This window comes from Cygnus olor, chromosome 13 (assembly GCF_009769625.2).
Source record: "Cygnus olor isolate bCygOlo1 chromosome 13, bCygOlo1.pri.v2, whole genome shotgun sequence".
Lineage (NCBI taxonomy): Eukaryota > Metazoa > Chordata > Aves > Anseriformes > Anatidae > Cygnus > Cygnus olor.
Window position 1 is genome coordinate 761,584 of NC_049181.1, and position 27,009 is coordinate 788,592.

Here is a 27,009-nt window from a genome sequence, read left to right on the forward strand (position 1 = left end):
CCTCGAGGCTTCTAGCTCCAGCCCGTGCCTTTCTGCACAGGTAACGCTACTTGGTCACCACTGCTCGCGCTTTCCTTCATTTGTTTCCATCGCTGTTCTCAGGAAACCGTGGCTGTGGAGGGGGAAGCGCGTTTGTGGTTTGATTTTGGTCCCCGCGTTTTCCTCTTCTTTCTCCCTGCCCTCCAGCCGGGGTCAGCTCCTGCAGTTGTTCTGCTCTCGCAGGCCTTACCTCCTATGTCCAGAGACACCAGATAAAGGGACGTGACATTGAGGCTGGCCGAAGCACGCAGCCTGGCATTTTGGATACCCCCTCACGATCGTGCTGCTTTCCTGAAGAAGCAAACAGTTAATGGAGATTCCTTAGTAGGAAGCCGATGGTTTCCCTTCTGGCCTACAAACGTGTCGGCGTATTAATTACAAAGCCTTTTGTGTTTCCCCTGATGAACTGTACATTTCAAACGCGCGCTAGTTTGATGCTCGGTGCCTGGAAGCCACCGCGGGGGCGTAGCCCTGCTTGTTCCCCCTGCCCACGCCGGGGCTTGGGCTGGTGGCGGTGCCCGGGTCCCGGTGTGCGCAGCCCTGCGGGGTGGCTGCGGGCAGCCTCCCGGCCTCGAGCGCCTTTCTTTCTTCTCTGTGCACAAAGAGCATTGTCTCAGGAAGGACCTGGCTGCCTGCTGAGCTCTGTCCCCTCCTTGCTTGTTCCCGCAGTAGCTGTAAAAGCTCGGGGTCAGGCTTTGACCCTAGAAGGGTTCTGGGGGCTCCCCTTGGTGCTAGGGGCTGCAGGCCTGAGCCCCAGTTGGGACATTTCTGTTGTGAGCAGACGTGTGAGAAGTGACTGCGTCCCCTCCTCTTCTCACTGCGCCCGTCCCTCTGACAGCACAGCACGTTTTGGTCTGGGCTGGCTCACGCGGCCCGAGCGTTTCTGCTGGGTACGTGGGCACCGTGCCACCCGTCGGGGTACACCAGCGGACGTGTAATGCCGCTGTAAATACAGGGCTAGTGCCTGGGAGCTGCTCGGAGGTAGCACAGAAATAGCACCTTCCCCTCGCCATGTAGCTCTCGAGCCTGGGCACGGCAATTCCTCGTTCAGCGTGAGCCTCGTGGCAGAAGGGGATGGAGCGGGTTGGCTGTGGGTGTACCGGTGCTGAGGGACCCCGCGGTCTGATCGTCCCCTCTTCTCTACTGCCCACAGAATGAAGACTCCGAGGAAGAGGACCTGTGTGCCATCAGCAACCGGTGGGCTTTCCAGCAGGAAAGCAAGAGGTGGTCCCGGGTGGGCTCTGTCGACGTCCTCTCCCAGGCCTCCGAGGTGCCCAACTGCACCATGCGGCAGGCGTCCAGCCGCGAGAGCGTCCTCACCGACCTCAGCACCAACCTGGAGGCCGTGTCCCTGCACAGCAGCGTCAGCACGGGCAGCACGAGCGGCACGCCCGGCATCGTGGTCACGCCGCCCGAGCCGTCTCCTGCCCGCGACGCTGCCGCCGTCGCCCAGCCCGGCCGCAGCTCCAGCACCCGCTCCTTGGCGGAGCCGCCCTCCGGCCGCGAGGGCCCCAAGGAGAAGCTGAAGAAGCGAAGGTCTCGCAGCTTCCTGAAGAGGATCGAGTCCCTGCGAAGGAAGGACAAAGAGAAAGCTGGCCCGGACGAGAAGGGTGTCCCGAACAGCGGCGTCATGGCCAAACCGGGGTGGGACTCCACCAAGAGTAACGGGGACCTCACAGCCACCAAGGGCAGCTCCCCTAAAAGAGGAGCATCTGCCTCCTTCCACGGCAAAAAACACTTCTTCTCGGTGTCGTACAGGACTAACCGCCTGCTAGGCTCAGGCAGGGGCAAGGGGAGCTCAGAGGCGAAGCGCACCGGGGTCTACCTGGAGGACTACGAGACGGCCGTGACCGCCGGCGGCACCTGGGCTGCTGGGGAGCGCCAGCACCGGCCGGCGTGCCGGGGAGATTGCCTGGTCTACGTTCCCAGGGACCACAAGCCGGGCACCTTCCCCAAATCCCTCTCCATCGAGAGCCTGTGCCCCCTGGGCAGCAGCTCCCTGACCAGCTGGAAGGCGGGGGACAAGCCCGTGGGGCTGGCGGGAGGCGGAGGGGGCAGCAGCAGCAGCGTGGAGGGCTCGGCCTCCCCGCGGGGCTTCGCCTGCCACCGCCGCCGGGGCTCCTGCAGCTCCCTGGGCAGCCGGGCGAGCGTGTACGACAACGTGCCCGAGTTCGGCAGCGGCGACGAGTTCTCCAAGGCGGACGGGGAGGTGACCTACCAGAACCTGGACGACATCCTGCAGCACATGTGGGGGCTGCAGCAGAAAGTGGAGCTCTGGTACAAGGCCATCTCCCCCGGCCTGGCCGGGGAGGACGGGGGCGAGGAGGAGGAGGAGGAGGAAGAGGAGACGGACTCGGGCGGGGAGCCCACCTTCCCCTCCAACCTGCACTTTGAGGAGCGGTCCATGTCGGACGTCGGCACCTCTGCCAGCGACTTCGACAGCACGGGCAACTCCCTCAACGAGGCCGAGGAGCTGGAGATGCGGGAGCGCCGCGACTCGGGCGTGGGAGCCTCGCTCACCAGGCCCTGCAGGTACCGGGGGGGGCCCGGGGGGGCAGCCCACGCGTGTCACCAGCCCCCAGGCAGGGATACAGAGGCTGCGGGGGGCCGTGCAGGGCCGGGCGTGGTGCACTGCTGCACTCTGGTGGCTGCACGGGGGTGGGATGGGATGGGATGGGATGGGGTGGGGTGGGGTGGGGTGGGATGGGATGGGATGGGATGGGATGGGATGGGGTGGGGTGGGGTGGGGTGGGGTGGGATGGGATGGGATGGGATGATTTTTTGTTTGCTTTGCTGATAACGGCTCTAAAGGAAGGAGGCGCTTGCTGTCACTGCGCTGGTGCTGCCTTGTGCTTTCCCGAAGGGAACTCCAACCGTTGTGGAGTTCTGTGGATTTTCAGCCCCGCTAGGCCGGTGCTGGAGGGGGGTGTGCCTGTGGGCAGGGCATGGATGGGTACGGGGGCGTGGGTACTTCCACCGGCTGGAATTGTCCCTCCTGCCCTGCTGGGCTCAGGGATGCACCGGAGACGCCGGGCAGGAGCCTTCCCAGAGCAGCACAGGCTAGAGAAAGGTGTTAGTTTTGGGCACTGCCTTGTTGCAGTGTCTTTGGCTGTTTAGAAAGTGGGTGTTGGAGGTGTCCGCTTGGCCGAGGCATTGCTCTGCGTGGTGGTCCTGTGTGTCCCTGAGCCCCTGCCCTCCCTGCAGCCTCCCAGAGGGGCCGCAGCCCAGCACGGCCCTTGGGTGTGGGCACAGGCTGAGCCTGCACAGCCCCACGGCTCTGCTGGGGTGCAGAGGGGAGGATGCTGGCTGGGGCAAGGCTGCCTGGCAGCACGAGCAGTACTCTAAGGCAACAGAAAGTTTCTCTCTCTTTGTGTCTCTGTGCTCTGGCACCTTCTCATGCTGGGTTTGCGAGGGGTAGGAAGCAGCACCTGTGGCCCCGGGGCTGGTGTTTGGCTTAGCCTGGTCACTGGTGCGCCCACACCGTCCCCAAAGCAGCGGGTGCCACAGAAAGGCTCTGCAACGCCCTCCTTCCCTGCAGAAAGCTGCGCTGGCACAGCTTCCAGAACTCCCACCGGCCCAGCCTGAACTCTGCCTCGCTGGAGATCAACCGCCAGTCCTCTGCCCAGCTCAACCTGCTCCAGAAGTGCTCCCTGCTCCGGCTCACGGCCATCATGGAGAAGTACTCCGTGCCCCACAAGCAAGCCTGGACGTGGTGAGCTGGCGGGGAGGGGGCCGGGATGGGGGCCCCAGGGGCGGTGCAGTGGGGTGGCGGGCTCTGTGTGTGAAGGTGATGGAGAGGGAGGGGAAAAACTGCAGCCAAGCTCTTACTGCTCTGCGTGGCTCTGGGCATGCTGGCAAGCAGGACTGGGGGGCTGCGGCCGGGGCTGCCGGCACTGCCTGCGTGGAGGAGGGCTGCAGGCACCTGGGGAGCACGGAAAACATTACGGCCGTGTAAGAGTGAGACGATGGTTTTCTGTCTAAGCCAAATATTAAATCATGTTGGCTTAATAAAAGATGTTGTGGCTCCTGTTCAGAACTTCCTTGCCTATATTCAGAGCACGGCAGAAGCATCCCTGCGGCCCTGGGTGCGTCTCACCCGGTGTCCCACTGCCCCCTGCGCTGCCGAGGCAGCTGGTCGCTGCCCTGACCGCCTGTCTGTCCCACCCTGCAGGACTGTGCCCAAGTTCATGAAGCGGAGTAAAGTCCCCGACTACAGGGACAAGGCAGTGTTCGGGGTGCCGCCCATCATCAATGTGCAGAGGACGGGGCAGCCGCTGCCGCAGAGCATCCAGCAGGCGATGCGCTACCTCCGCAGCCAGTGCCTGGACCAGGTGACGCCGCTGGCCCCGCGCCTCGGGGTGCTGCTGGGCTGTAGTTTTTGTAGCGCTGTGGTTGGGGGAAAAGCCAGCTTCGAGGGGTCACCTCGTGCAGCGCTTGGCCGTGACAAAGGGGGAGGGCGAGGTGGTCTGCGGGAACTTCACATCTGTCGGTGTCTCCTCGGCTGTCCGTCAGCCGGGCTCGCCTCTGGTTGCGGGGCGGCCAGGCACGGGGCAGGGCCAGCCTTGCCTCGCGTCCCAGCGTGGCTCCCTCTTCCCCTCAGGTCGGCATTTTCCGGAAATCGGGGGTGAAGTCCCGCATCCAGGCGCTCCGGCACATGAACGAGACCAGCCCCGACAACGTCAACTACAAGGGGCAGTCGGCGTACGACGTGGCCGACCTGCTGAAGCAATATTTCCGGGACCTGCCGGAGCCCATCTTCACCAGCAAGCTGACCGACACCTTCCTGCAGATCTACCAGTGTAAGGAGGGCGCGGGCGGGGGGCCCTGGCCTTGGGGCTGTCAGCGCAGGGCTGGGGTGGCCCTCGGGGACAGACGCTGACCGCAGGCGTTGCCCCCAGTCGTGTCGAAGGAGCAGCGGCTGCAGGCGGTGCAGGCTGCCATCATCCTGATGCCGGATGAGAACCGCGAGGTGCTGCAGACCCTGCTCTACTTCCTGAGCGACATCGCCTCCGCCGAGGAGAACCAGATGACCGCCGGAAACCTGGCCGTGTGCCTGGCCCCCTCCATCTTCCACCTCAACGTGTCCAAGAAGGAGAGCACCTCGCCGAGGTGAGGGCGCCGCTCCCGCTGCCCTGCTGTGCGGTGTGGGGCCGGGGCCGGGGGGCGGGCGCCAGGCGTCAGCACCGCTCCCAGCGCCGCGTGCCGTCCCGCAGGGCCATGCACAGGAGGGGCACCGTGGGGAAGCCCGACCAGAAGGACCTGAACGAGAACATGGCCGCGACGCAGGGGCTCTCCCACATGATCACCGACTGCAAGAAGCTCTTCCAGGTGGGTGGCTGCAGTGTGTCCGGCCTGGCGCTGCCCCCTGGGGGCTCGCGGAGGGCACCCGGCCTCCGGCGGGGCAGTGGCACCACTCGGGCAGCCCCAGCCTCTCGGAGGGGCCAGCGAAGCCCTGCTCGTGGTTGGACGGCTCACAGGCTGCAGGATGTCTGCCCAAGGAGGCTGTGTCCATCCTTCCCCCCTCCTTTGTTCAATGAGGAGTTGCTGCCGGGACTCTGAAGACCTGTGTGCTCTTGCTTTTAGGTCTCCCACGACATTCTGCTCCAGCTGAGCAGCTCCTACATGGCAGCAGATGCTTACCCCCATCCCCTGGCTGACTTTGTGTGCCAAGGGGAAAGCAAGGATTTACACTCCTACTTTGAGCAGAGTGTCCAGAACCTGCTCAAAGAGTCATCGGAGAAATTCAAGGGGTGGCTGAGCACCCCAGGACCCCTGAACACGGAGCTCTCCTGCAAAAAGGTAAGTGCCACCGCACTCGCGGTGTCTGGGGTCATGTGGGAAAATGGGTGCGGAGTGACAGCTGTGAGCCATGGGTCCTACAGGCACCTGCCCAGCCCTTGGCACTCCTTCCCTTCTGCAAGGAGGCAATCAGCACTGCCTGCCCCGTCTGGAGAGGGGGACAGTTCTTGGCCAGAGCCCACTGCATCATCGTTAGCCCCTCTCCACCAGCCAGAGGAGCTCTGCCATCCCATCCCGTGCCATCCCATCCCATCCCATGCTCCCCCTAGCCAGCAGCTGTGATAGTGCTGCTCCAAGGGGGTGAGACCCCTCAGTAAAGCCTCTCAGGGCTCCCAGGACAGCCTCCTGACCCTTCTGCTCGGCCCTGGCAGGTTGGGGACGGGCACCCTCTGCGCTTGTGGAAGGTCTCCACGGATGTTGAGGCCCCTCCCTCGATGGTGCTGCACCGGGTGCTCCGGGAGCGTCACCTCTGGGACGAGGACCTGCTGCAGAGCAAAGTGGTGGAGGCCCTGGACAAGGACATGGAGGTTTATCACTACGTGACGGACAGCATGGCACCCCACCCGCGCAGGGACTCCGTGGTGCTCAGGTGAGGGCAGGGGGGACCCGAGCCCGAGGGATTTGTTCTGGCCCCGGGCTCCCCCAGCTGAGCGGGCGCTCTGTCGGCAGGCGCTGGCGCACGGACCTGCCGCGGGGAGCCTGCCTGCTCATCTCCATCTCGGTGGAACACGACAAGCTGCAGGCGGAAGGCGGCGTCAAAGCCGTGGTGCTGACGTCCCAGTACCTCATCGAGCCCAGCGGCATGGGCCGCTCCAAGGTGACGCACATCTGCAGGGCTGACCTCAGGTATGGGACACCCCTGGTACCTCGGCGAGCTGCTCCTGCGTTTTGCTGTGCACTGCAGTGAGGGGCGGGGGGGGGGCACGTGCCTGTTGCTGCTGCGTAGTGCTTGTTCCTCATCTCCTAACCCATGGCAGCTGGAGCTGTGCTGAGCAAGAAGGGAGGTGCTGCTCGCTGGTGCGGGCCGGGGGCCTGCCCTGCCGCTCACCCCTCGCTCTGCCTTGCTCCCTTCCCAGGGGCCGGTCTCCGGAGTGGTACAACAAGGTCTTCGGGCACCTCTGCGCCATGGAGCTGGCGAGGATCCGAGATTCCTTCCCAGCGCTGAGCCCCAACGGCCCCGAGACCAAGATCTGAGGAGCCGGGAAGCTGCTCTGTCCTGTCGGACCGCGGACTCGCCAGTCACTTGGGCTGGGGCAGGCGGAGGGGAGCGCGGAGCTGGCATCCAGCTGCACGGGGGCACCCTCAGGCACATATTTATAAGCTTCCTTTTAACCTGGGCCAGGCCCCCCCTCTGGAGAGCCACGGGCCGCCGCAGCTGTGCACGGCGCCTTCTCTCCTCCGGCTGCGGGGCTCTTTGCCTCCACCCCTGCCGCCCTTTCCCCAGCGCGGAGAGGCGAAGCCCTGCCCCACAGGTTGTCTGCGGGTGGGATGGGCGAGCAAGGTGCTGCTCATTCACGGGAAGGAGAGGGGGCCTGGGGGTGACCCCCACTAGGAAGGCAGCAGGCCCAGGGTGAGCTGGGCCCCCCGTGTGAGCCCCGTGGAGCTCAGCTCCCCCAGGCCGGGCACGGTGGTGGAGGTGTGGGGCGAAGCAGGAGGCAGGAGGGGGAGACGAGAGCAGGGAGGACGGGGCCGCGTCCGTAGGTCACGGCGCTGTGTCGGGAAGTGACGGGGGGGCGGCGAGGGGGGAGCGTGCGTGGGTTGGCACCCGGCGGGGGAACAGGCAGGGGGGCAGGGTGGGAGTCAGCTGAAGGGTGCTGTTATCGGAGGAGGGAACCGTGTGGGGATATCTATCGAGCCAGTTAGTGACGGCCATCGCTGAGTGGCAGAAGGAATCCATTGCTATCACCTCTGCTGCTCAATTTCATAGGAGATGAAGGAGAAAGCTCTCCAGTCCAGCGCCTTGTTAGCTGCCTTGCTCAGCTAAGAGACGCCCCCGTGCGCTAGGTTTCAGTAGGGGCTGGATGGACGCGGTTCCAAGCCAAGCCCCGTCCCTCGGACCTGTTGTACCGCTCAGCCGGAGGGGGCAGGACAGGGCTGGGAACCCAGAGCAGCCACCAAGAAGCTGGTGACGGGGGGAGTGCTCCGAGGAGGCACGGTGGGGACAAGGGACGTGCCCGGGCCTGGTGGGGCTGAGACTTACCCTGGCTTTGGGCAACCACAGGAGCAGAGCCGGTGCCCCTGCCGGGTGCGGAGCTGCCTCCGTCCCCTGTCCCCAGCACTCCCTCAGCTCCCACCTCGCACCCTTCCTTTCCTCCACCCTGAGAAGCCGTCCGACGTTGCTGCCAGCACTCGGAACTGACCTGGTTTCTCCTTGTAGGCAGGGACCCAAGTTACTCGACGTCGTTCCAACTGGAAGGCAACACGACCCACGTGTGGGAGCAATTCCCCATGCCAGTTTTGCCGTAACAAATGGTGTTTGTCTCTTGGTGAAAAAAAACAACCCAGCCTGTATTCTGTGTTTTTATATATATATATATATATATATTTTATATATATATAAAAAATATAACTAACTTTTCTGAGGGAGTGATTTTTCTCCTAATATTTTTTTAAATGTTTCTTTTTTTTTTTCTACCTATAAATACTTGTACAGTTGGAATATTAATATATAACTCAGGCGGTAGAGCTCAGCGCCAGGTGATGTTCACTTAAAAGACATGTATTTTGTATTTAAGGGACTATTCCTTGTTTTGTATCATATGCAACTGCAACAGACTGTTTGACTTGGATCGGGGCTGCTCTTCCCATCCGTGTAATTAATAAAGTACTAACGATACCTGCTGGCTGGTGGAGAACCCCTGGCGGTGGGAGGGTGCTGCTGGCCGATTCCCCAGCCCAGCGACATCGTGGGGCTGGACAATGCTTTTGTGTGGTGGCTGGAGCCATCAGGCCGCACATCCAACATTTTGGCAGAATCAGGCCAAAAAAGTAACCCGAGAGCAGCTGTGAATCGGGCGGCAGGAGCTGAGCCCCCCCCTGGGGTTGGGCAGCAGGGGCTGCCTGGGGGCACCCACTGCCCCCCAAGCCCCCAGACCCACCTGAGCACCGCGGTGGCAGCAAGCGGCTGAACTCGAGGCGCTTGTGCCCTTCGTGGCACGGCCCCCGCCTGCCGCAGGGGAAGATCTGGTAGGGGAGATGCGCCACTCTTGGGGCATCCTCGTGCCGCCAGGCAGCGTCAGACGGTGCTGGCCTGCGGCGCTGCCAGCACGGAGCTCCTCTGGGACTCGTGCAGCTCCGACCGCTTGGCCTGCAGACAGCCCTTCAGCTGCTCCTGGAAGGGGGCGGTGGTGATGGTGTAGAGGATGGGGTTGAGGGCGCTGTTGATGGGCAGGATGAAGATGACCACCCAGGAGGTGATGGTGCCTGCGTTCCACCGACGAGGACATGGCGTTAGGCGGCCAGGGCCCTGCCTGGGGGAACCCACCCATGCCACAAAGTGGGGCAAGCCCGTTTCCAGGCTCATGGCCGTGGGGGGGCTCACAACTGCAGCTCTGTGGGGAGCTGCAGGGGGCCAGGGTCCACCTCGGGATGGGCGACACTCGCCCCCTGCACTCAGACACCCAACCTTGGCAGCACCCACACCGAGGAGCCCCCACCCAGGGGCCCTGGGCCGACGGCGGTGGGCCCGGCCAGGTCCTTCACCTGGTATTTCCACCTGCAGCAGGGAGAGCAGCTTGAGGAGGAAGATGGGTATCCAGCAGAGAGCATCGGTGATGACGATGAAGAAGAAGCGCTTTGCGATGGCGACTTCCCGGGAGCAGACGCTCCTCTCGGCTGTCCTGGACGCAGTGATGTGGATGGAGTAGAACATGCCGGTGTAAGCGAAGACGATGGTGATGAAAGCCGCAAGGTTCAAGCCTGGAGAGGAAGAGGTTTCTCTCCGAGCACCTCGGCGGGGTCTGTGGCGCAGCAGGACTGTTCCCACTTCCCCACTAGAGGGGGCAGAGGCAGCTCCGCAGCCTCGGCTCGCCCCAAACCGGGGCGCGCTGAGCCACCCCGCTGCCGCTGGAAGCCCGTCCTGCCCCGCTCCGTCCCCGTCCCCATCCCGGTGGCCTCACCCAGGTAGATGGTGGTGGAGTAGCCCCTGGCGCTGGGCCGCTCGCCCAGGTCGGACTGCAGCGGGAAGCAAACCCCGTTCCTGCCGTAGTAGTTGCCGAAGGACTCCTTACACCACAGGGGGACAAGGCTGAGGGAGAAGCCCAGGAGCCAGATGACGGCCAGCACCGAGACGGTCTGCTTCCTGCCGGCTCTGCGGTGGCTGAAGGGGAAAACGATGGAGAAGTACTTCTCCAGGGTCATGTAGGTCAGCAGCAGGACGGACACCTCGGAGGACAGCATGGCCAGGCTGCCCACCAGCTGGCACTGCAGGCTGGCCATCCAGCCCTGCGCGTGCTTGTTGTATTCGCCCGAGTACTTGAGGTCGAAGGCGCCGATGACGAAGAGGTAGATGCCCATCAGGCCGTCTGCACCTGGGGCGGAGGCAAGGCACGGTGAGAGAAAAGCTCCAGCGGGCAGCTGTAGCCCCCTGCAGTGACACCGGGGCCATGAAGCCACCGCAGAGCTGTTGCGTCTGCATGTGTTAGAAGAGCTGCCAGACGGTGCCGCGGTACCTATAAGCATGGGCAGGAGCCGAGACATGCCAGGAGCACTCCTGACATCGGCATGAAAAGAAAGGCGGGCAGCAATGGGCCCCGGCCGTGCTGGTTTGGGGTGGTGTGAGCTGGAGAGGCCCCCCCGTGCCCTCCCCACCGCTCCCAGCTCACAGCACAGGGACTTGATGGCCATGGCGTGCTGGCTGTTCTCTGTGGCGATGAGGGAGCGCATGCAGATGACGAAGAGGTTGCCGAGACAGGTGACGCAGGCGACGACCCAGACGAAGACGCGCAGGATGATGTTGGCCAGGAGGTGCTCGAAGGAGGAGATGCCGTCGGTGTTGGGCTTGCAGCTGCGCACGTGGGGCGCGGAGCTGCAGTACTGGAACTTCTTGAAGTAGCTGCTGGGAGGAAGGGGCTGGCTGCCACCGGGCCGGCGTGCACGGCCCTGCTGCTGCAACATCCACCTCCTCCAGCCCCCCGTGGTGCTTTTCCCTGTCTGCATGGAGCAGGGCCAGCCAGACCCTCAAATCACTAGCCGCGAGCCTTGGAGCTGTCACTGACCAGGGACAGGAGGACAACAGGACAGGAGGACCCGGGAGGCTGGCACGCAGCCCTCTGCAGCAGCACCCGGGACAGGGGAAGAACATGCAGAGAGGAATAGAGCTGAACGGGGGGGTGCGGTTTGCACAGTGCCTGCAGTTTGTTTTGGACACCGAATAAGCAACAGCCCAAATCCTTTGCAAAACAGGCAGGAGGCACCCCAATGCTTTCCTGGATCGAGTGCCACACAGCCGCGCTTATATCTGTCACCGTCAGCTAATAAATAGAGAGCGGAGTGTTTTCCTCCGAGCCCCGGTTCTCACAAACATTTAGAAATCATTCCCTTGTTCAAGTCTCTCAACTTCCATTAACAGGGATTCAGATTTTTCCCCTGCATATTATTTCAGATTAATCTTTTCAAGCCTTATAAAAGCAATCCCATACAAGCTTAGTAAAACTCCACATTAGAAAATGACTACAAAACTGCAATGCAAGGCTCGTTTCTGCTTAATTATAGATAAAAGGGGAGAAAATGATTGCTTATTAGCAAGTCAGGTAGAAAATGTACCGTATTTACAGGCCAAACAGACCAATTACAGAAAAGAAGATGTACAGTTGTCTTTCATTACAGGTACTCTAAAATGTGCATCTGGAGATAATTATTTTTTTTTTTTTATCCTTCCAAAGCACAGCCCCAGCACTCACAGCTGGCTCCTCGGCTGTATTTCCACCACGTGTGCGGTGCCTGCCCAGCCTTCCTGCACGTCTCTGCAGTCCTTAGGCCGTTACCTTGGGCCCAGGCAAAGCACCTCTAAGGGGGCACTCGGGCACCCGGCGCAGGGCCCGTTCACACCTCACCCGACAGAGCCCACCCCTCCCGCACCACCCGTGCAACGCACGCTCAGAAGCGTGCATCGTTCCTTGATGCACGTGCACTGGGGGGCACCTCCGCAATTTGGTGTGGGATAAATGCCCCCACTGCTCCGGCAGGGGGTCCTGCACGGGGAGGTGCAGGCACAGCGTGCGCGGGAGCTTGCGGGGGCTGAAGCCGCCTGCTCAGTGCAAGGAGTGAGCTGGTGTCGTCCCCTCCACTCACATGTGGGAGAGGTTGGCCAGCCTGCGGAAGGTCAGGTTGTGGATGTTGGGGATCTCCAGCCCTTCCAAGCTCCTGCAAGACGAAAGCAGGGCAGGGGAGGCTGGGAGCTGCTGGGCTGGCCTCGGTGCTGCTGCGGGGCTGGGGATGCTGTGGGACTCACAGGGACTGCAGCTGGGGCAGGCTCTCAAACCGCCCGGGAAAGATCTCGTTCAAGGGGTTGTAGGAAATATTCCTGAAAAGAAGGAAAGCTTTGATAGTTTTCCTACCTGGAAGCTATCACAGGAGCTGTAAGTCAGGACAGAGGGGGGGGCTTTTCTGGCTTCTCCCCAGCACTCCCCATCCCCAGGATGGGCACACAGATGCAGAGCAGAATTGCACAGTGCCTTGCAGGGGCCGGGTGCTGGCTGCCCCCTCCCCGCGGTGGCAGGGTGCTCCGGTACTCACAGCTGCTGCAGGTCGGCCAGGCCGTTGAACAGCGATGCCGAGAGCTCATCTAGCCCGTTGCGGGACAGGTCTCTGGCAGAGCAGATCGGTGTTTGAGAAGGCGTGAGGCCACCTGCCCGCAGGCTCTGTGCCCGCTGTGCCAGCACCACCGAGCCGCACAGAGTGGGCAGGGGGCACACGCAGTCCCCACACGGCGGGTCCTGAGCAAGGGGCCCCCAGCCCGCAGCAGCAGGCTCAGGGAACACGATGGACGGACACTTACAGCTCCACCAGCCTGTTCAGCCTGGAAAACGTCCCGCCTTGGATCCACCTGATCTTGTTCCTGCGCAGGACCCTGAGCGAGGAGGAAGAGGAGAGCGTGGATGCAACGGAGCCTCGTGCACCCTCTGCGGGCATCACCCAGCCTCTGGGCTGGCTGCAAGCACTCAGGGTGCTCTGCTTGGGGCACATCCGTGGGGTGCCCCTGGCTCCATGGAGTCCCTCCCCGGCGCCCCCTGCCCCAGCCGCCACCTCCAGCCCGTGCTCACCCAGCGCTCCGCTGCTGTGGGGCAGGGCCTGGGCCAGAGCCCAGCTCTCTGGGGCAAGGCCCCACCTCACCCAAGTCCTTAGAGAAGGGCCCACCAGAAAAACAGAAGGTGACCAGAGCTGGCTGAAGGGCTCAGAATTAAAAACTGAGGACGAGAAGTGAAAGCCTGGAGTGGTGCGCTAAGATGGAAGCACAGCTGGGCTCTGCTGAGCCCTGCCACCAACTGAGGCAGCCCACTGCGCTGCAGCGTTGGGAAACGTCTGCAGACAAAGGCCCTCGTCCTTCCAGAGGATAAAAAATTAAATCGCTTGCTCCAGGGCACAGCCCCTCAGTCCAGTTTCTGGCTGCTCTCACTTTGGCTCTGCTGCCACATTGTCCGTGGGATCGAACATGGAGCAAGGCGTGCGTCTGCACCGCGGTGGCCGGGAGCACCACAGCGCACAGCACAGACATGGGGGAGTCCGGCCGGGACGGCTTGTCCTGCAGAGCCCAGCACGAGCCCCTCTGCGTCTGCGGCCCCTCCTCGCCGAGCTGTCTCTGGGGCCGGTGTCGCCGGCAGGGTGTGTTTACACCGTCTGTCTTTGCCCTCACTTGGGTTTCCATGGCAGTGCCACAACAGCCCTGGGAAACACGCGGCTGATCAAAGCCGAAGGGGGTTGGTTTTGGGAGGACGGAGGGAGCCGTGGGGCAGCAGCTCACCCACCTCGCTGGGGCTGCTGGCAGCTCCCACGGGAGAAGTGATGTGGGGTGGCTCCGATGACTGCTGGTGATCCCCTGGCAGGACGCCGGGGCGCCCATCTCGCTCCTGCTGCCGCCACCACCCACGGCCATCGGGCGGCCCATGGGTGTGCGCAGTGCTAAACTTCCCTGGCCTGAGCTCAGCTCTCCAGGGGCCGTATCTATCTCTCTGGGAGACATACGGCCATCACACACGGCAACACCCCTGGGAGAGGCCTGGGCATTACCAAGGTGAATTCTTTTCCCCTGTCAGCCCCAGGAAGGCACCTGCATGAGGGCCTGGAGCACAGCCCAGCCCCAGCCGTGCAGCGGCGCTGGAACAGGCCCCAGGCAGGGGGGCGGTAAGCAGAGCCGCTCAGGGTTTGACACACAGAGCCAGCTCACAAAGTTTATGGCGCTCCTCAGAGATATTTTTAGGGGATTTGGATGCCAGCGGAAGGCTTTGGGCTGGCCGTGAGCCTCGTTGCTTGCACACCATGGGAAGCTTTTTCTGTGCTGTGCCCTGCCTCTGACCCTGCTCGGTTCCGGCAGCCCCAGGCTGCTGCTGACGGGGGAACTACCCTCCGGACCCAAAGCTGGACAAGGCCCTGGGGTGCCCCATCAAGTCCCTACAGAGCAGATATAAAATTCATGAAGCCGACAGCAATACAGATACGGAGCGAAACCGTTCACGTGAAACGCAGCCCCTTGCCTAGCCCAGAGCAGAGGGAAAAGGGGTCCGAGCCGAGCCCCACCTGCCCCCACCCCACCAAGGGGCATCCCCGAGCCGGCAGGGCCGTGGGGTACTCACAGCACGGTGAGCTCGCGGCACTCCTGGAACACGGCCCCATGCACCGCCCGGATCCTGTTCCCTTCCAGATCCCTGCAGGAAGGGCGATTGTGTGGCTTCCTCCCCATTGGGATGCCCCCAGGGAGCAGTGCCTGCCCCGGACCCGGCTGCCCAAGGCCAGGTACTCACAGCCAGCTCAGCTTCGGCATCTCCGCACACAGGGAGGTGTTGGGTATTTTAGCCAGGGAGTTGTTCAGCATGTACCTGCGGGGAGGGAACAGAGACAAACAGGGTCACAGCGCCGGACCCCTGCACGGGATGCACCCCGAGGGCTTTCTGCTCGTGCCCGGCCTCCCCACAGGGCTGCTGCTCACAGCAGTACCCGGGGCGAGCTCAGGGCTGGCGGCACCTCCAGCACCCCGCTGGCTGCACCAGCTCCCCACACCCCGGCTGCAGGGCCAGCAGTGGGTCAGCCACCACTGCCCGGGGCAAAGGGCTGGTGCACGCACCTTACCCGTGGTGCAGAGCTTCACTCGCCTTCTTTGGGATATGACAGTAATGATATGGGTCGTACTTAGCGGCTGTGGGACAGCCTTGCCAGGGAGCTGAGGGGCATGGCCCAAGGAGAACGGTGCATGGAACCAGAGTGACCCGGGAGTGACAGGCAGCGAAGGCAGATTTATAGCACGAATTCCCTCTGGCATTTTTCTCAGCCACTTTTACACATGCCTGCGTGCGCAGCGCTCCTTAGTGCGCTTCTTGTGACCGCAGTTTATTAGCTCGATTTGTTAAAAAAAGCAGCAGGATAAACAAGCTACGTCACCGAGGAGGGCGGCTCCCCTGCCCGCAACGTGGGAACACAGCCCGGGGGGGGGGCACTGCCCCACGGCCCTCTCTGGGGACAGCAGGGACGGGCGCCTGGATGCTGGGTGCCCCCCGAGCAGCACAACACCGGGGTCCCCGCACCAGCTCCTTCACGGCCCCATATCTCTGTTCATCCTCACCTCCCTCGGCACTCGCTGTCCGTCCTCCAGCCACCTCACGGCCCCAAATCCCCAACCAGGGCCCCCACCAGCCCCGGTGGCTCCCCAGCCCCAGCCCCGCAAGTTACTTCAGTACCGCGCACCCAATTTTGAGGCTTTTGCAACCAACGCCAGCAGCGATGGTGCGAGCCCACACCAGCAGCTGCGGCTGCAGCTCTGCCCTTGCAGGTGCAAGCTCAGGGAATACAGCTTGAAGCATGGTCAGATATATGTGAGTGTATATACGTGTGTGTGCTCACACACGTGTTTTTTCCAGTCTAACAGCCAAAACTTCTCCCCTTACTCTGACTCCAAGCTGCTGCCAGAGTTTCTGATCTGCACTGTGGACTGTGGAGGTGGAGAAGGTATTAAAATCACGTTAGAGTGATTGCAAAATTACTCTTATGGTGGCCAAAGCCAGTCAGTTATCCTGTACTTCCCTGTTGGAAGCGGCTGGACCTAACGAACAGCCCTTATCTCAACCTGGTGCTCAAACAGCTAGCACAAGGGGCAATACTTCAGGGCAGCACAATACCCTGCTGAACGTGGTGTCCTCAGCCAGCTGCTGGAAATTGCAGCAGGGCAGGCATGTGCCCTGCAGAGTTATCCCTCGCACCCTGGGGAAGGTGAGGAAGCCACAGCACCCTTGACTTAGCCCCAAGGAAGGGGCTCAGAAGCAGAGCCTGGAGAAAGGGAGCAGGAGGACTTACAGAAAGTACAGGGACTTCAGCCCCACAAAAGCGGCGGGGGCAATCCTGGCGATCCTGTTGTTGTCCAGCATCCTGCGGGAGGAGGAGGAGGAGTGAGATGGGGCACCCACCGATGGCGAGGAAGGCAGCGGGAGGCTGCCGGCACCAGGAGCACGCCGAGCACCACGCCGTGCCCGGGGAGCTGGCTCTGTCCCTTCTGCCCTGCAGGTCCCCTGGGTGCCACCCCTGGGTGGGGGCAGCCCCCCGCATCCCATCCTGCTCCCCTGTGAATCCTGCCCCGGCTGAAGCATCGGATCCAGCTGCAGAGTCTGGAATCCTTCACAGTCAGGGTCTGTTGGATTTTTCCTCTCCTCTGCTGTGAAGTAACGATAAATTAAAAGCCATCCAGGGAATTCAGGGCCGTGCTTGGCTTCTCAGAAGTCCTTTGGCTTGTTTGCGCCACAGACCACCCTCCGTGAGTCGTTCATCATTCTGTTTTCCCTCTTTGATTTAAGGAATAACTGAGCTGGTCCCATGGCAAATAAGGGGAAACCTGACGGGGAGCAGGCCTGCCCTGGTGGCTGGGCCGTCCCTGCGCACTCGGGAGGGGAATCACCTTGTAGAGCAGCCTTTAGGGATTTTTCTATGTAAAAAGATGTGTAAAAGCACATGGTCAAACAGGGCCTTCAAGAATAAGCAGGAGGGGCGGACATTAGCTGCACTTTTGGTTTGGGCACGCTTTTTGAGGGGCTGGGGCTGCAAACCTCCATGTTCACTAGCGCACTGGGAGGCTCTCGTGCATTGCTCTGGAGCTGGCCCAGGTGCTGCGGGTGCCCCCGCAACCGGCCTCGCTCTGCGCCCTGCGGCCCCCTGTGAGCCTCCAGCAAGCGATTGCATCCCACCACGGAGCCGTGAGGCCACCATCCCCGCTCCATCTGACACCCGTAATGAGATCGTGGACGAGACCCGGCCTCATTAACCGCCCCACAAGGAACTGGTGTCACGACGCACCAGGATCACGCATCGGGGTCAGAACCAGAGGGGGCACTCACAGCCACTCGAGGTGCTGCAGGTCCTCAAAAACCCGGGGCTTCAGCTGGGAGATCTTGTTGTGGCTGAGGAACCTACAGATAAACAGAGAAGATCATTTTCCTTCTGGTACCGCTGCTAATTCACCCAGGTTTTGCTAAAGCTGCTCCTCCCAAGGAGCCTGTGTGCCCCCCACTGTCAGCACCCACGGCTCCTCTCCCTTCGCATCTCTGATTAGGGGCCCTGGATCAGGCAGGCAAACACGGGGAGGGGAAGAGAGTGATGTGTGGGATGTGCTGGTGCCTCTGCCCTGCCCCGCATTTACCCACCTACTCCAGTTTAAAGCAGGCTTGGTACTGATTCTTGCAGGAGCAAGTACTCCAAGAGCCGGACTGGAGCCGGCTGTGCTGCGAGCCTCGCGTGCCAAGCGGAGCAGAGGCCAGCCTCCGTCCCACGGATTTCCTCCCCAGGGCCTCATAACGCAGAAACTCTTACTTACAACATTTTGAGCTGAGAAAGTCCAGCGAACGCTTTGGGTGAGATCATACAGATCTTGTTGTTTTGCAAAAATCTATTAAAAAATGGAACAGAGAAACAGATTGGAAAAGAAACACTTTCTAGGGGTCTCAGCCTGGAAAAGCATTACAGGGCTTGCCCGGAGGGACCGACGCCGTCATTACTCCTCCAGCTCCAGGGCTGGGCAGCCTCGAGCACAGAGACCAAGTGGTGGAGACGAAGAAAGGCTGAGAAGTGCCTGGGCTAACACGGAGCCACAGCACAGCCCTGAGCAAAGCCACCCTGACACGTGCACGCTCCTGTTCCCTGTGCTGCCCCTGCTGCTGCCGACCCGCACGGCCGCTGCTCGCCCCGTTTGGCACAGCAGGGTACGGAGGGGTGATACTCACAGCTTCTTCAGCCTCCTGTACCTGGTGAACTGATTGTCGAGCAGAGAGTGGATTTTATTTTTCTTCAGGTCCCTAACAGGAAAACAGGAAGAGGGAAGGAGGGAGGGAGGAAAATAAATAAAGAAACCAAATTCTGAGGCCAGAGAACCTTTATCACAGGAGGATGGGGTAGTCGAGGCCCTCCTTCTCCTGTGCAATACAAATGAGATGCAAGGCAGCTGCTGTTCGTTAACACAACACCGCTAATTGCTCTCCCAATCTGCAAGAATTATTTGCCATGGATGAGTTTTTTCAGGCTCTCCTTCCCCTCCTAGCCCTTACTTTGTGTGTGTGACAAGCAGCTGGGGCTTGCCAACCTCCAGCCTAGCAGCAGAACAGAGCAGCCAGCAGCCGCCTCTCCCAGCTCCTTGCGGTCTGGGGGTGCTGCAGGCAGACAAATCCCTGTGACAGGGGGCTGCTGGCCCTGGGGGGCCACGGGTTCCCTTGGGGGAAAGGGGAAGAACATGTCCCACCGCTACTCACAGCCTCGTCACGTTGGGGGAGACCCAGGGCACAGCGCTGAGGTCCTGCGCAGTGCAGTCTACTGCCTGGCCCCAGCACCGGCACCGCTCCGGGAACAGCTCCAGCGCTGCGGGCAAGCAGAGGGGGGTGTGCTGAGGGGGCAAAGCGGCCACACAGCAAGGGGCGGATGCCCGGACCTCAAACAGGTGGCTTACAGCAGGGGTCTGCCTCATCTTCCACTGCCGTGCCGCTGCTGTGCGTGGCCAGCTTGTCGCCCAGGACCCACAGCCAGCCGGTGTTGTCCACTGCGGGTGGGGACCGCCGTTAGGGCACGGGGAAGGGGCCCGGCACCATCCCCTCCACCCGGCAGCTCGGGATGCCCGGCCTGAGCGGCCTTCCTGGTGCCTGAGCTGGCATCTGGGCAGAGCAAAAAGCCGGCGACATCGGGACAGGGTGCGGGGACGGATGAAACCAGGACCCGGATGATCTTCTACATGGGGCACGCGTGGCCACGGTGCCTGGGTGGATTACGCGTGCCAGAGCCAGGAAGCAGCTGGATAAAGAAGCAGGCCCAGGGCTCCCCCCACTGCCGCTGCTCCCGGGGATGGACCCAGCTGTGCCCTAATGCCCTCAGGGTCCTGGATCCTGGCATTCCCAGGTCCAGGGGGTTATTCCCACCGAGGGCATCCCCCCCTTCCTAGGGACTCGCTAATTACCGCAGTTCTCCTCGTCGGCTCCGTTGTCGCAGTCGTCCACCCCGTTGCAGTGCAGGGCCTGGGGCAGGCACACGGAGAGGTTGCCGCAGGGAAACTGCCCCAGGGGACATGCATGCCTGTCCCTGGGGTGCGTCACAAGAGGTTCTGCCAAAGGAAGAGGAGGTGCTCAGCGCTCCCCTCGGGCAGCACCTGAGTTCCTGGGGCCATGTCCTGCTTTGTGCCCATGCTGTCCCCTGCCACCCGTGAGCCCTCCACCACCAGCACCCCACAAAGGGCTCTGGCCTCTGTGGGGCATCCCCCAACACCCACAGCAGACGCAGGCAGATATTCTCATAACAGGTTAAAGCCCAGCTGCCCCATCCCAGCTCCATCGCAGGGTGTGAGGCTGTCCTGGCAGCTCGGGCTCCCCTTCTGCCCGGCCCTTTCCGTCAGAGCCATCCCGATCCCCAGCTCAGGGCCCCGTTCATTAATACCCTGCGATTATCCGTGGCAGAGGCATGCCTCAGATCCAGCTAAATGTTTCCACACGCCGCTTTGATCAGGCCTGGGGAAGTGGCAGCAGTCAGCACCAGGAGGGACTAGGGCTGCGTGGAGGGGCCCGGCTTGTCGCTCAAGATTTTCTTCAGCTGCCAGCCTATTACTGGCTAATGGGGCGTGCTGGAATTAAAAGCACTTTCCTCTCTCGCACACACACCTCATTAGCCATCCCATCAGCAGCACTGTGGTGTGACGTGGAGGTGGATGTGACTCAGAGCATCACACATCCACGTGCCTGCCCGTGGCAGACAGGTGGTTTTGGGGCTGGTGCCCCGGCACGGCACCGGGGCGGGCAGGGCCGAGGTTGGCACGGGCACGGCACCGGCAGCTGTGGTGGAAGCAGCCTGTGGCTGAGCAGGCGGTGCCAGCGATGCCTTTGGACTCCCCAGGCTGAACTTCTGCTCTGAGCACACATCTTGGCACCCCTCACCAGCCCCATTTACACCTGGAGCCAAGCAGGAGATGGGGACAGCCGCGTCCCAGCTGCAGCCGTGCAGCAGGCAGACAGCTCAGCACCGGCCCCAGGGCACCTCCTCTCCCTTTCTCCCCCAGCTTCTGCATGTCGATTTGCATTGCTGGCTGTGCTGATCTGATTGCACGTTGCAAACCGTTTCTTTTCTCGGAGACACGGAGTCCTTCCTGCCCAGAAATGCCTGCGTGTGGCACAGCAATTGAAAGCAGACTGGAAGTGGCTGAAAGCACCCCTGCCGGCTGCCTGTCTCTTCCCAAATGTCTGCCATACGAGACAAAGGAGGCCTGGGCTGCGGCCGGAGAGCAATGCAGAGTGACGGGGAATGGATCTGAGAGACGGAGAAATCTGGAGAAGGCACAGAGAGCCGCTGGGGCCGGTCTCGCCACGGGCCGTGCGCTGTGCGGCTCTGAGCGGGGCTGGGCACAGCGGTGCCGTGCCTCTGCCTTTGCTGAGATTGCCACCAGGCATCCCTAATGGGCAGAGCAGTCTATGTAAATTCATCCAGCATTTTCTAAAATTCAGCATCTTTTGCCGAAATTCCTTCATTCTCTCTCTCTCTCTCTCTCTCTTTTTTTTTTTTTTTTTTTTTTTGTAGAGTACACTGGAGACTGCTGTTTTGGAAGTGCCTCCTTTGACTAGTCTTTTTGCAAACTGAGAAGTAATTTTAGGTTTTTATAAATGCTTGTGGCTATACTTCTGTGTTAGGCACGTCTAAACCCACGGTTCTACTGCAGAGCGTTGCAACGCATAACGAATGTCAGATGGAATCACCGTCTGCCTGAAACTTTAAAAAACGCATCTTGTATTAAATGTTGCAAAAATGTTATCACTGAAAATTTGTTTATGCGTGATCATCTGTTCCTGTAGCTGGGAGCAAACCCATCTATTTTCTGCTGATAACACAGCACAAGCAAGATGAAACTGTGGCAAAAAGATCAGCAGAGCTGGGGGAGGGCCGCAGCCCTTCCCTTCCCAGTCTGCACCCACGACCCCAAGTTTGTTTCTAGCGGATCTGTCGAATGTTATTGCTTCAATAAAAGAGTTTTATTTATTTACCCCATGCTGGCAGATCACACCCAATGATAAAAGTATGCACGAAAAGCTAACCAAAATGGCAGTTGTGTCAAAACGACAGACCGGGAGGGCTGTTACTTTTTCTCGCAGCACCCCAGCAGTGCCGCAGCCATGTCTCCTTGCAGTGTCCTGCACGTGGAAAGCACGGGCAAAATGTTGTGCTTGGTGCGATGGCCACCCTGCCATCCGAGTGGCTCCAGAGGGTGCTTATCCGCACAGTGATAGGTGCCTTATGCAGGTGAAGATGAAGACAAATACAATCTCCTCCTGTAGAGAGAGGGCAAGTGGCAGACGAAGGGACAAGGATGACCATCCCCACGGAGAGGTGAGCATTTCACCTCCCCCCTAACCGGCCTGATGCTTCCTCATAAACTTGTAAGGAAAACTTGTCTCCTTAGGAGAGCATTTGGGGTGATGAAAGAGTAAGAAAAATGCAAAGCAGGAGGGAGAGGGACGGTGCAAGAGCCCTGATTCTTGTTCTGCTGCAGCCCCGCAGGGGAAAGCATCTCCCTTATCCTTGCCAGGCTCTGCAGATGGAAACCGATCTGACTCCTGAGCCCTGAGCTCAAGGCCCTACTGATGGATGTTTTCCTGTCTTGGTTCCATTTCTGGACATCCAGGGAGGTCCTCTGCTGCTTGCTGCTCCATCACGCAAGTTTCTGGCTGTTTTCTTGGTCTGAATTTATGTAGGACCCGCAGAAGGTAATGGGAACCTTTCCAGGGCCTCAAGGTCCCCATTGCAGAGAGCCTGTCTGCATATGGAGCTATGTAAATACCGAGAGGGGAGAGTTTATACATATATATATTTATATACATAAGCAGAGGCAGATGCAATTTCTTTGGAAATGAGCCCAAGTCGCAGGGTCCCAGCCAAGCCCCCAGCCCCAGGACCTGGTTCTGCATCAACCCCCCTGGGGCTGGGGGCAGCCGGCGGGGAAACAATGCGGGGTGGGAAAGAAAGTGAAATAAATATATAAATAAATAGAAACCAGAGGAAAAGTAGGTCCTCAGGTAAGGCAGAATGCTGAGGCCGTTGGGGGGCTGCGCATCCCGCAGCACAAACCAACCCCTCTGAGCCCTGCAGCACAGCCCGTGCCCCCCGCCTGCCTGGCTCTGCCCGGCTGGGAAGCAGCCAGCAGCGAGAGGAAGTGGCCAGATTTAGCTGGGATTAAGTCTGGCATCTGCTGAGTTTTCGTGAGGGCCACCCAGGATTGTAAACGAAGCCCACGCATCGCCCATAAAATAGCCGTGACCGAAATAAACGCGGAGCTGGGGAGCAGGGAGCGCTGCTGCCGGGGGACCTGGCCCCGGCCCCAAACCTGGCCCCGGGCTCAGTCCCCCCCGCAGACCCCAAGGCCCTGTCCTAAGCCTGCGGCCGCATCACGGGCACCTTCTCGCAGCTTTTGCTGGGCTTCAGAGGGAGTGTGAGGGCGGCATGAAATGAGAGTAGCGAGGTCTGGTCTGTTGGAGGCTTTCCACCGGAGAGCCATCTCCTTTCAAACCCAGATCAGAGCAGACCGAAGCAGATCTGCTTCCCCTGCACACGGGCTCCATTTCCCCAGCCAGTTCAACAAACGCATCTCCAGAAAGTGAACTCTCCAGAAACCAACACACGCAGCAGAGCATGCCTTGTGTCCGCATTACCTCTGCCTGCAAATAAACCCACACATAGTTTTTGCCAGCCAATTTCTGCCAGCAGAGTTTAGGACATGGCCTGAGGGCAGCACACCTCCCATCCCACTCCCTTTTAGTGCCCCAACTCTCTGTCCGTGCCGCAGGGTCTGCCCAGGGCTGCAGACCCCTCCCTGCACCCAGCAGGAGCACACCCAGCTTGTGCTGCACCCGAAGCAGAGGACCTTAGGGGCGATGCCAATAATTACCTGCTTGGCTGGGGAGAGGGGCTTAGCACCCCCCCGGGGCCAGCAGGGAAGGAGCAGCTTGCATTGACACTGGCAAAAGCAAAGCACAGCAAATCAGACTCAAACAGAAGCACCTCAGAACTCCTGGCTTTTTGTCATACACCTCCCAGCTTCCAGCACAAAGTTTTTAATTTGCATCTGGTTTGCCACCCCCCCTCCCCTTTCAGACCACAGCCCTGGTGCTGCATCTGCTCCCACGCCGCTCTGGTGCTGCCTTTCCCTGCCCCTGACTAAAAGGCAGAGCCACGACCCGTGATTATCAGTGGGCTCGGAGGCAGCAGCAAAGTCCGGAGAGCAGCGTTAGCAGGTCTGCAGAAAGCTCTCCTCGGGCACCAGCAATTTTTCTCCAAGCAGCACGGTGTTCCGGGGCAGCGAGCACCACTGCGCCGTGTGCCAGGACATGTATCAAATCCCAGCACAAAATTCCCTGTGAACCCCTCGCCAAGAGCTCAGCCGGGCGGCCTGCCACCACCCCCCCAGCTCTGACTGACCTGCGGGGACACCCACTTACTCGTAACAGCACAGAAGAGTGGCGGCAGGACGAGCAGGAGCAGCTTCATCCCAGCTTGTCCCGGTGCTGCGGGCGGCAGGTTGAGCGCTGCTGGGCTGCCGGAGGCAGGGAGGAGGAGGCGAGGGGACGGGGACGCTGCCGATCCTCGATCCTCTCCTGCGAGCGCACAGCAGCACCCACGGCTCCCAGGCTCGTGGGCGCCGGCACTGGGGACGCTGCACGTCCTCACTGCTGGCAAGGCGTCAGGTGTGCTGACCCCCGCGTCCCGGGAGGCTGGGTGCAGGGCGCAGGGTGCAGGGCGCAGGGCGCAGGGTGCAGGGCGCAGGGTGCAGGGGGAGGCAGGGTGCAGGAGCAGCCCGAGCGCATCTGCAGCTCTTTGCAGCCTGACGCCGTTCTCTGGCCAACAGAAGGCAGCGAGAGGACGCTCATGAGGAGGGAAGCAGCGAGAGGAACGGACACGGTCCTTGCCGGGGGGGCCGCAGCCCTCGGCCCGTGCTCCCCGGCCCTGGGGCAGCCTGGAGCCGAGCTGTGCCCCCGCCTGGGGCACCCAACACGGGGTGCGCGCCCCAAGGCAGCCCGGGGCCAGCCTGGGGAGAGAGGAGGACGCTGAGGGGGCTGAGGGGGCTGCTCCCTCCCCGACGGGGTCCCCTGCTGGGTTTGCAGCCCGTGCTGGTGCCCAGCCCTGTCCGGTGGCAGGATGGGTGCTCCGGTGGGGGCAGGACAGCCCCGTGCCCCACGGCACTGCCTGGGAGGTGGGAAGGGCGTCCATCGGGGACCCCACCTGGCACCAGACCTCGCTGCATCGGGGTCACTGCTGCCCCTTCCTCAGCCCGTTGTTGAGGGCTGGGAGGCCCCAGGGAGCAGCAGTGGGAGCCGCAGGAGGACAGCCCCACAGACAAGGCAGCTTTGATAGCCCAAATTCAGTGAGACCTTTGGGAAGAGGGGGGCGTAATTGGGATTTCACAGCTGGGGCAGCGGGAGGGGGGGGGAGCGAGGTGGTCCTGATTAGAGAGCAGACTCCTACCACGGCTTTGATCTCCATGCTAAGTTCCCCAAACCATCTGCACTGTGAATACAGCTCTCCTTCCAGCCTCCTTTTCCCAGCACTTCCAACTGCTTGTTATGGGTCCAGAAAAATCTGTAAAAATTAACCCCTGCTGCTGGAAAGTGAATTTTTAGTCAGGACACAGGACCTGCTCTCCCACCTGCTCGTCCCCACGCCATCAGTGTGGGACTAACTGATGCACTGAGGAGGAGGAAGGCCCCAGGGCCCCGGGGGACCTGCAGGGCCCCCCCGCTGGGACCAGCTCGGAAGGGACATGGCCACCAGGTGACATTGTTCTGACACCAGGACACCGAGCTACACGCTCCCTGACCCGGCCGGGACACGTCCCCCAGGAGATGTGCCCCATTCCTGTGTCACCAGCAGCAGAGCTTGAGGAAGGGACCCCGAAACCCGCTGCCCCCTGCCCCTTGCCCCCGCAGGGATTTGGCCCCTTCCGTGGTGCTAACTTACAGACCTAAGGGCACTTTGAGGCCGATAGCCAGAGAGAGTGGGGCTGGTGGGGGAAAAGGAATCAAAGAGAAGCAAAATATTTCTTTTTTCTCTCTCTTTTTTCCAGAGAAAGAAAGGAGCTGCTTGGAAAACAGTTCTGTGCATGCCAGTCCTAGGCTGCCTGCAGAGGTCTGCAATGCTGCTGAAGTCTGAAGCCCTGACTTTGGTCCCAAGGGCTGGCTGGGGGCTTGGTGATGGAACCAAAGGCACTTTTCTGCCCTGATGTCCAAACGGGGGCATTTGCTGCTGGGTACCAGGGCGCCAGATGGCGGTGACTGCAAAAGCCACACACCTGCAGCCAGGGGAAAAGTCAAAGCTTGCAAATGAAAACATGTTTCAGGGCCTGACAAAATTCCCCTGTGCTTTCGCTTAGCTGTGGCAGTGGCAAAGGCTGCCCCGGTCGCATGGGAGGCAGTCCCAAAGCGAGGAATTCCTGAGCCTCACAGCACACAGAAACCCTGAGAGAGCAACCGGAGAGGCTGGGCAAAGACGGGAGAGGCCTCATCTGCAAAAATGATGGCAAACAATTCCAGTCGTCTTCTCCCGTGGTCCTCCAGGCTGTCAGCATCTTCCCACCAAGTCTGTATTTCTTAGCCTGAGCTTTGCTAATGGGCCAAAAAATTTTGCCTCACACCCTTTGGCAGCAATCCTTGTCCAGCTCTCGGGGACGTGCCTCCAAGTAACCGCTGAGTGATGTATGGGCACTGGAGGCTTCAGCACATGCATTAAATCTCCGGCTGCAGAGCCCAGCAATACATTACAGCACGGAGACCCGCGTGGCCCGGAGAGCACTTGTGCAATCGCATGGCACAGATTTACGTCCCGGGGCTTTCAGAGCGCGACCTCCTCGCAGAGCCACGGCCCCGCTCCAGCCCCGCCACGCAAGGAGCTCATCCTGTCAGTTCTCTGTGCCTCCCTGTATAATGTTACATCGGAGCAAACCGAGCCGGATCTTCCCTTCCACTCGGTTTTCTGCTGAGATAGCTTCCCAGGCCACGTCCCTCGGCTCTCCCTCGGGCCGGATGGCTCCCCCCCAGAAGGAGAACACGGCCGTGTGCAGCGGTGGTCTCACACAGCAAAACGCTACCGAGGGGTTCAGCCAGGGAAAGACGCTCTGCACCCACGTCATCTTGCTGGGACAGCGAGATTTAGGGGCTGTGGTGCCCTCTGCAAATGTTACGGGGTCAAGTGACAGGCTTGGTGGGCCTTACTTTACCATGTCATCCTAAAGAAATGTTTTCATTCCTTCTGTCCTCCAAACGTACCTGAGTACGTCTTGCAGCCATGCTTTGTATACAGAAGTAGTGAGATACAGAGCTGAGATCGTGGGCCTGGTTGGGCTGACGTCCCTGGGTGTTTCTGCGTAATTTTGGCAAACCAACGCTCTGCCTTAACTTTGCTGTAAGGGGGAGGTTTGGGGACGCTGTGGGGCACGAGGTGAGGCACTGTCCCTTCACACAGCCGCTCCTAGGC

The 27,009-nt window shown here is 61.0% G+C and overlaps 2 protein-coding genes across 8 annotated transcripts in view; one reads left to right on the forward strand and one right to left on the reverse strand.

Moving 5' to 3' along the window:
• Positions 1–8,672, forward strand: part of STARD8 (StAR related lipid transfer domain containing 8) — a 61,147-nt gene extending 52,475 nt beyond the window's left edge. For all 5 annotated transcript variants that reach the window (XM_040572148.1, XM_040572152.1, XM_040572151.1 and 2 more), the window contains 10 exons: positions 1,193–2,571; positions 3,578–3,751; positions 4,211–4,370; positions 4,640–4,838; positions 4,938–5,148; positions 5,253–5,367; positions 5,623–5,838; positions 6,210–6,427; positions 6,508–6,684; positions 6,915–8,672. In XM_040572148.1, coding sequence (XP_040428082.1) covers positions 1,193–2,571; positions 3,578–3,751; positions 4,211–4,370; positions 4,640–4,838; positions 4,938–5,148; positions 5,253–5,367; positions 5,623–5,838; positions 6,210–6,427; positions 6,508–6,684; positions 6,915–7,032 — 2,967 coding nt within the window. In that variant the 3' untranslated portion in view covers positions 7,033–8,672. The remainder of the gene's footprint in view (positions 1–1,192; positions 2,572–3,577; positions 3,752–4,210; positions 4,371–4,639; positions 4,839–4,937; positions 5,149–5,252; positions 5,368–5,622; positions 5,839–6,209; positions 6,428–6,507; positions 6,685–6,914) is intronic.
• Positions 8,373–24,472, reverse strand: LOC121077183 (relaxin receptor 1-like). Of its 3 annotated transcripts, none has more exons than XM_040572153.1 (18): positions 23,982–24,472; positions 19,469–19,612; positions 18,968–19,057; positions 18,774–18,879; positions 18,252–18,323; positions 17,846–17,917; positions 17,370–17,441; positions 16,339–16,410; positions 14,796–14,870; positions 14,628–14,699; positions 12,836–12,907; positions 12,574–12,645; positions 12,290–12,361; positions 12,130–12,201; positions 10,662–10,894; positions 9,957–10,367; positions 9,541–9,756; positions 8,373–9,261 (listed from the first exon to the last, which is right to left on the reverse strand). In XM_040572153.1, the coding sequence occupies exons 1-18, from the start codon at positions 24,028–24,030 to the stop codon at positions 9,074–9,076; spliced, it is 2,160 nt and encodes a 719-aa protein (XP_040428087.1). In that variant the 5' UTR covers positions 24,031–24,472; the 3' UTR covers positions 8,373–9,073. The 3 variants fall into 3 exon arrangements, with proteins under 3 accessions (XP_040428087.1, XP_040428088.1, XP_040428090.1); XM_040572154.1 differs by having other exon boundaries at positions 10,662–10,891; positions 23,982–24,469; XM_040572156.1 differs by lacking the exon at positions 18,968–19,057.
• Between the last annotated feature and the right edge of the window lie 2,537 nt (positions 24,473–27,009).

Bases quoted from the DNA above. Each gene is read 5' to 3' on its own strand.
- LOC121077183 (XM_040572153.1), bottom strand. From the start codon at position 24,030: ATGAAGCTGCTCCTGCTCGTCCTGCCGCCACTCTTCTGTGCTGTTACG. The intron at 19,613-23,981 runs GTAAGTGGGTGT...TTCCTTTGGCAG, and splicing joins ACTCTTCTGTGCTGTTACGA to AACCTCTTGTGACGCACCCC. The intron at 14,700-14,795 runs GTGAGTACCTGG...CCCTTCCTGCAG, and splicing joins ATGCCGAAGCTGAGCTGGCT to GGATCTGGAAGGGAACAGGA.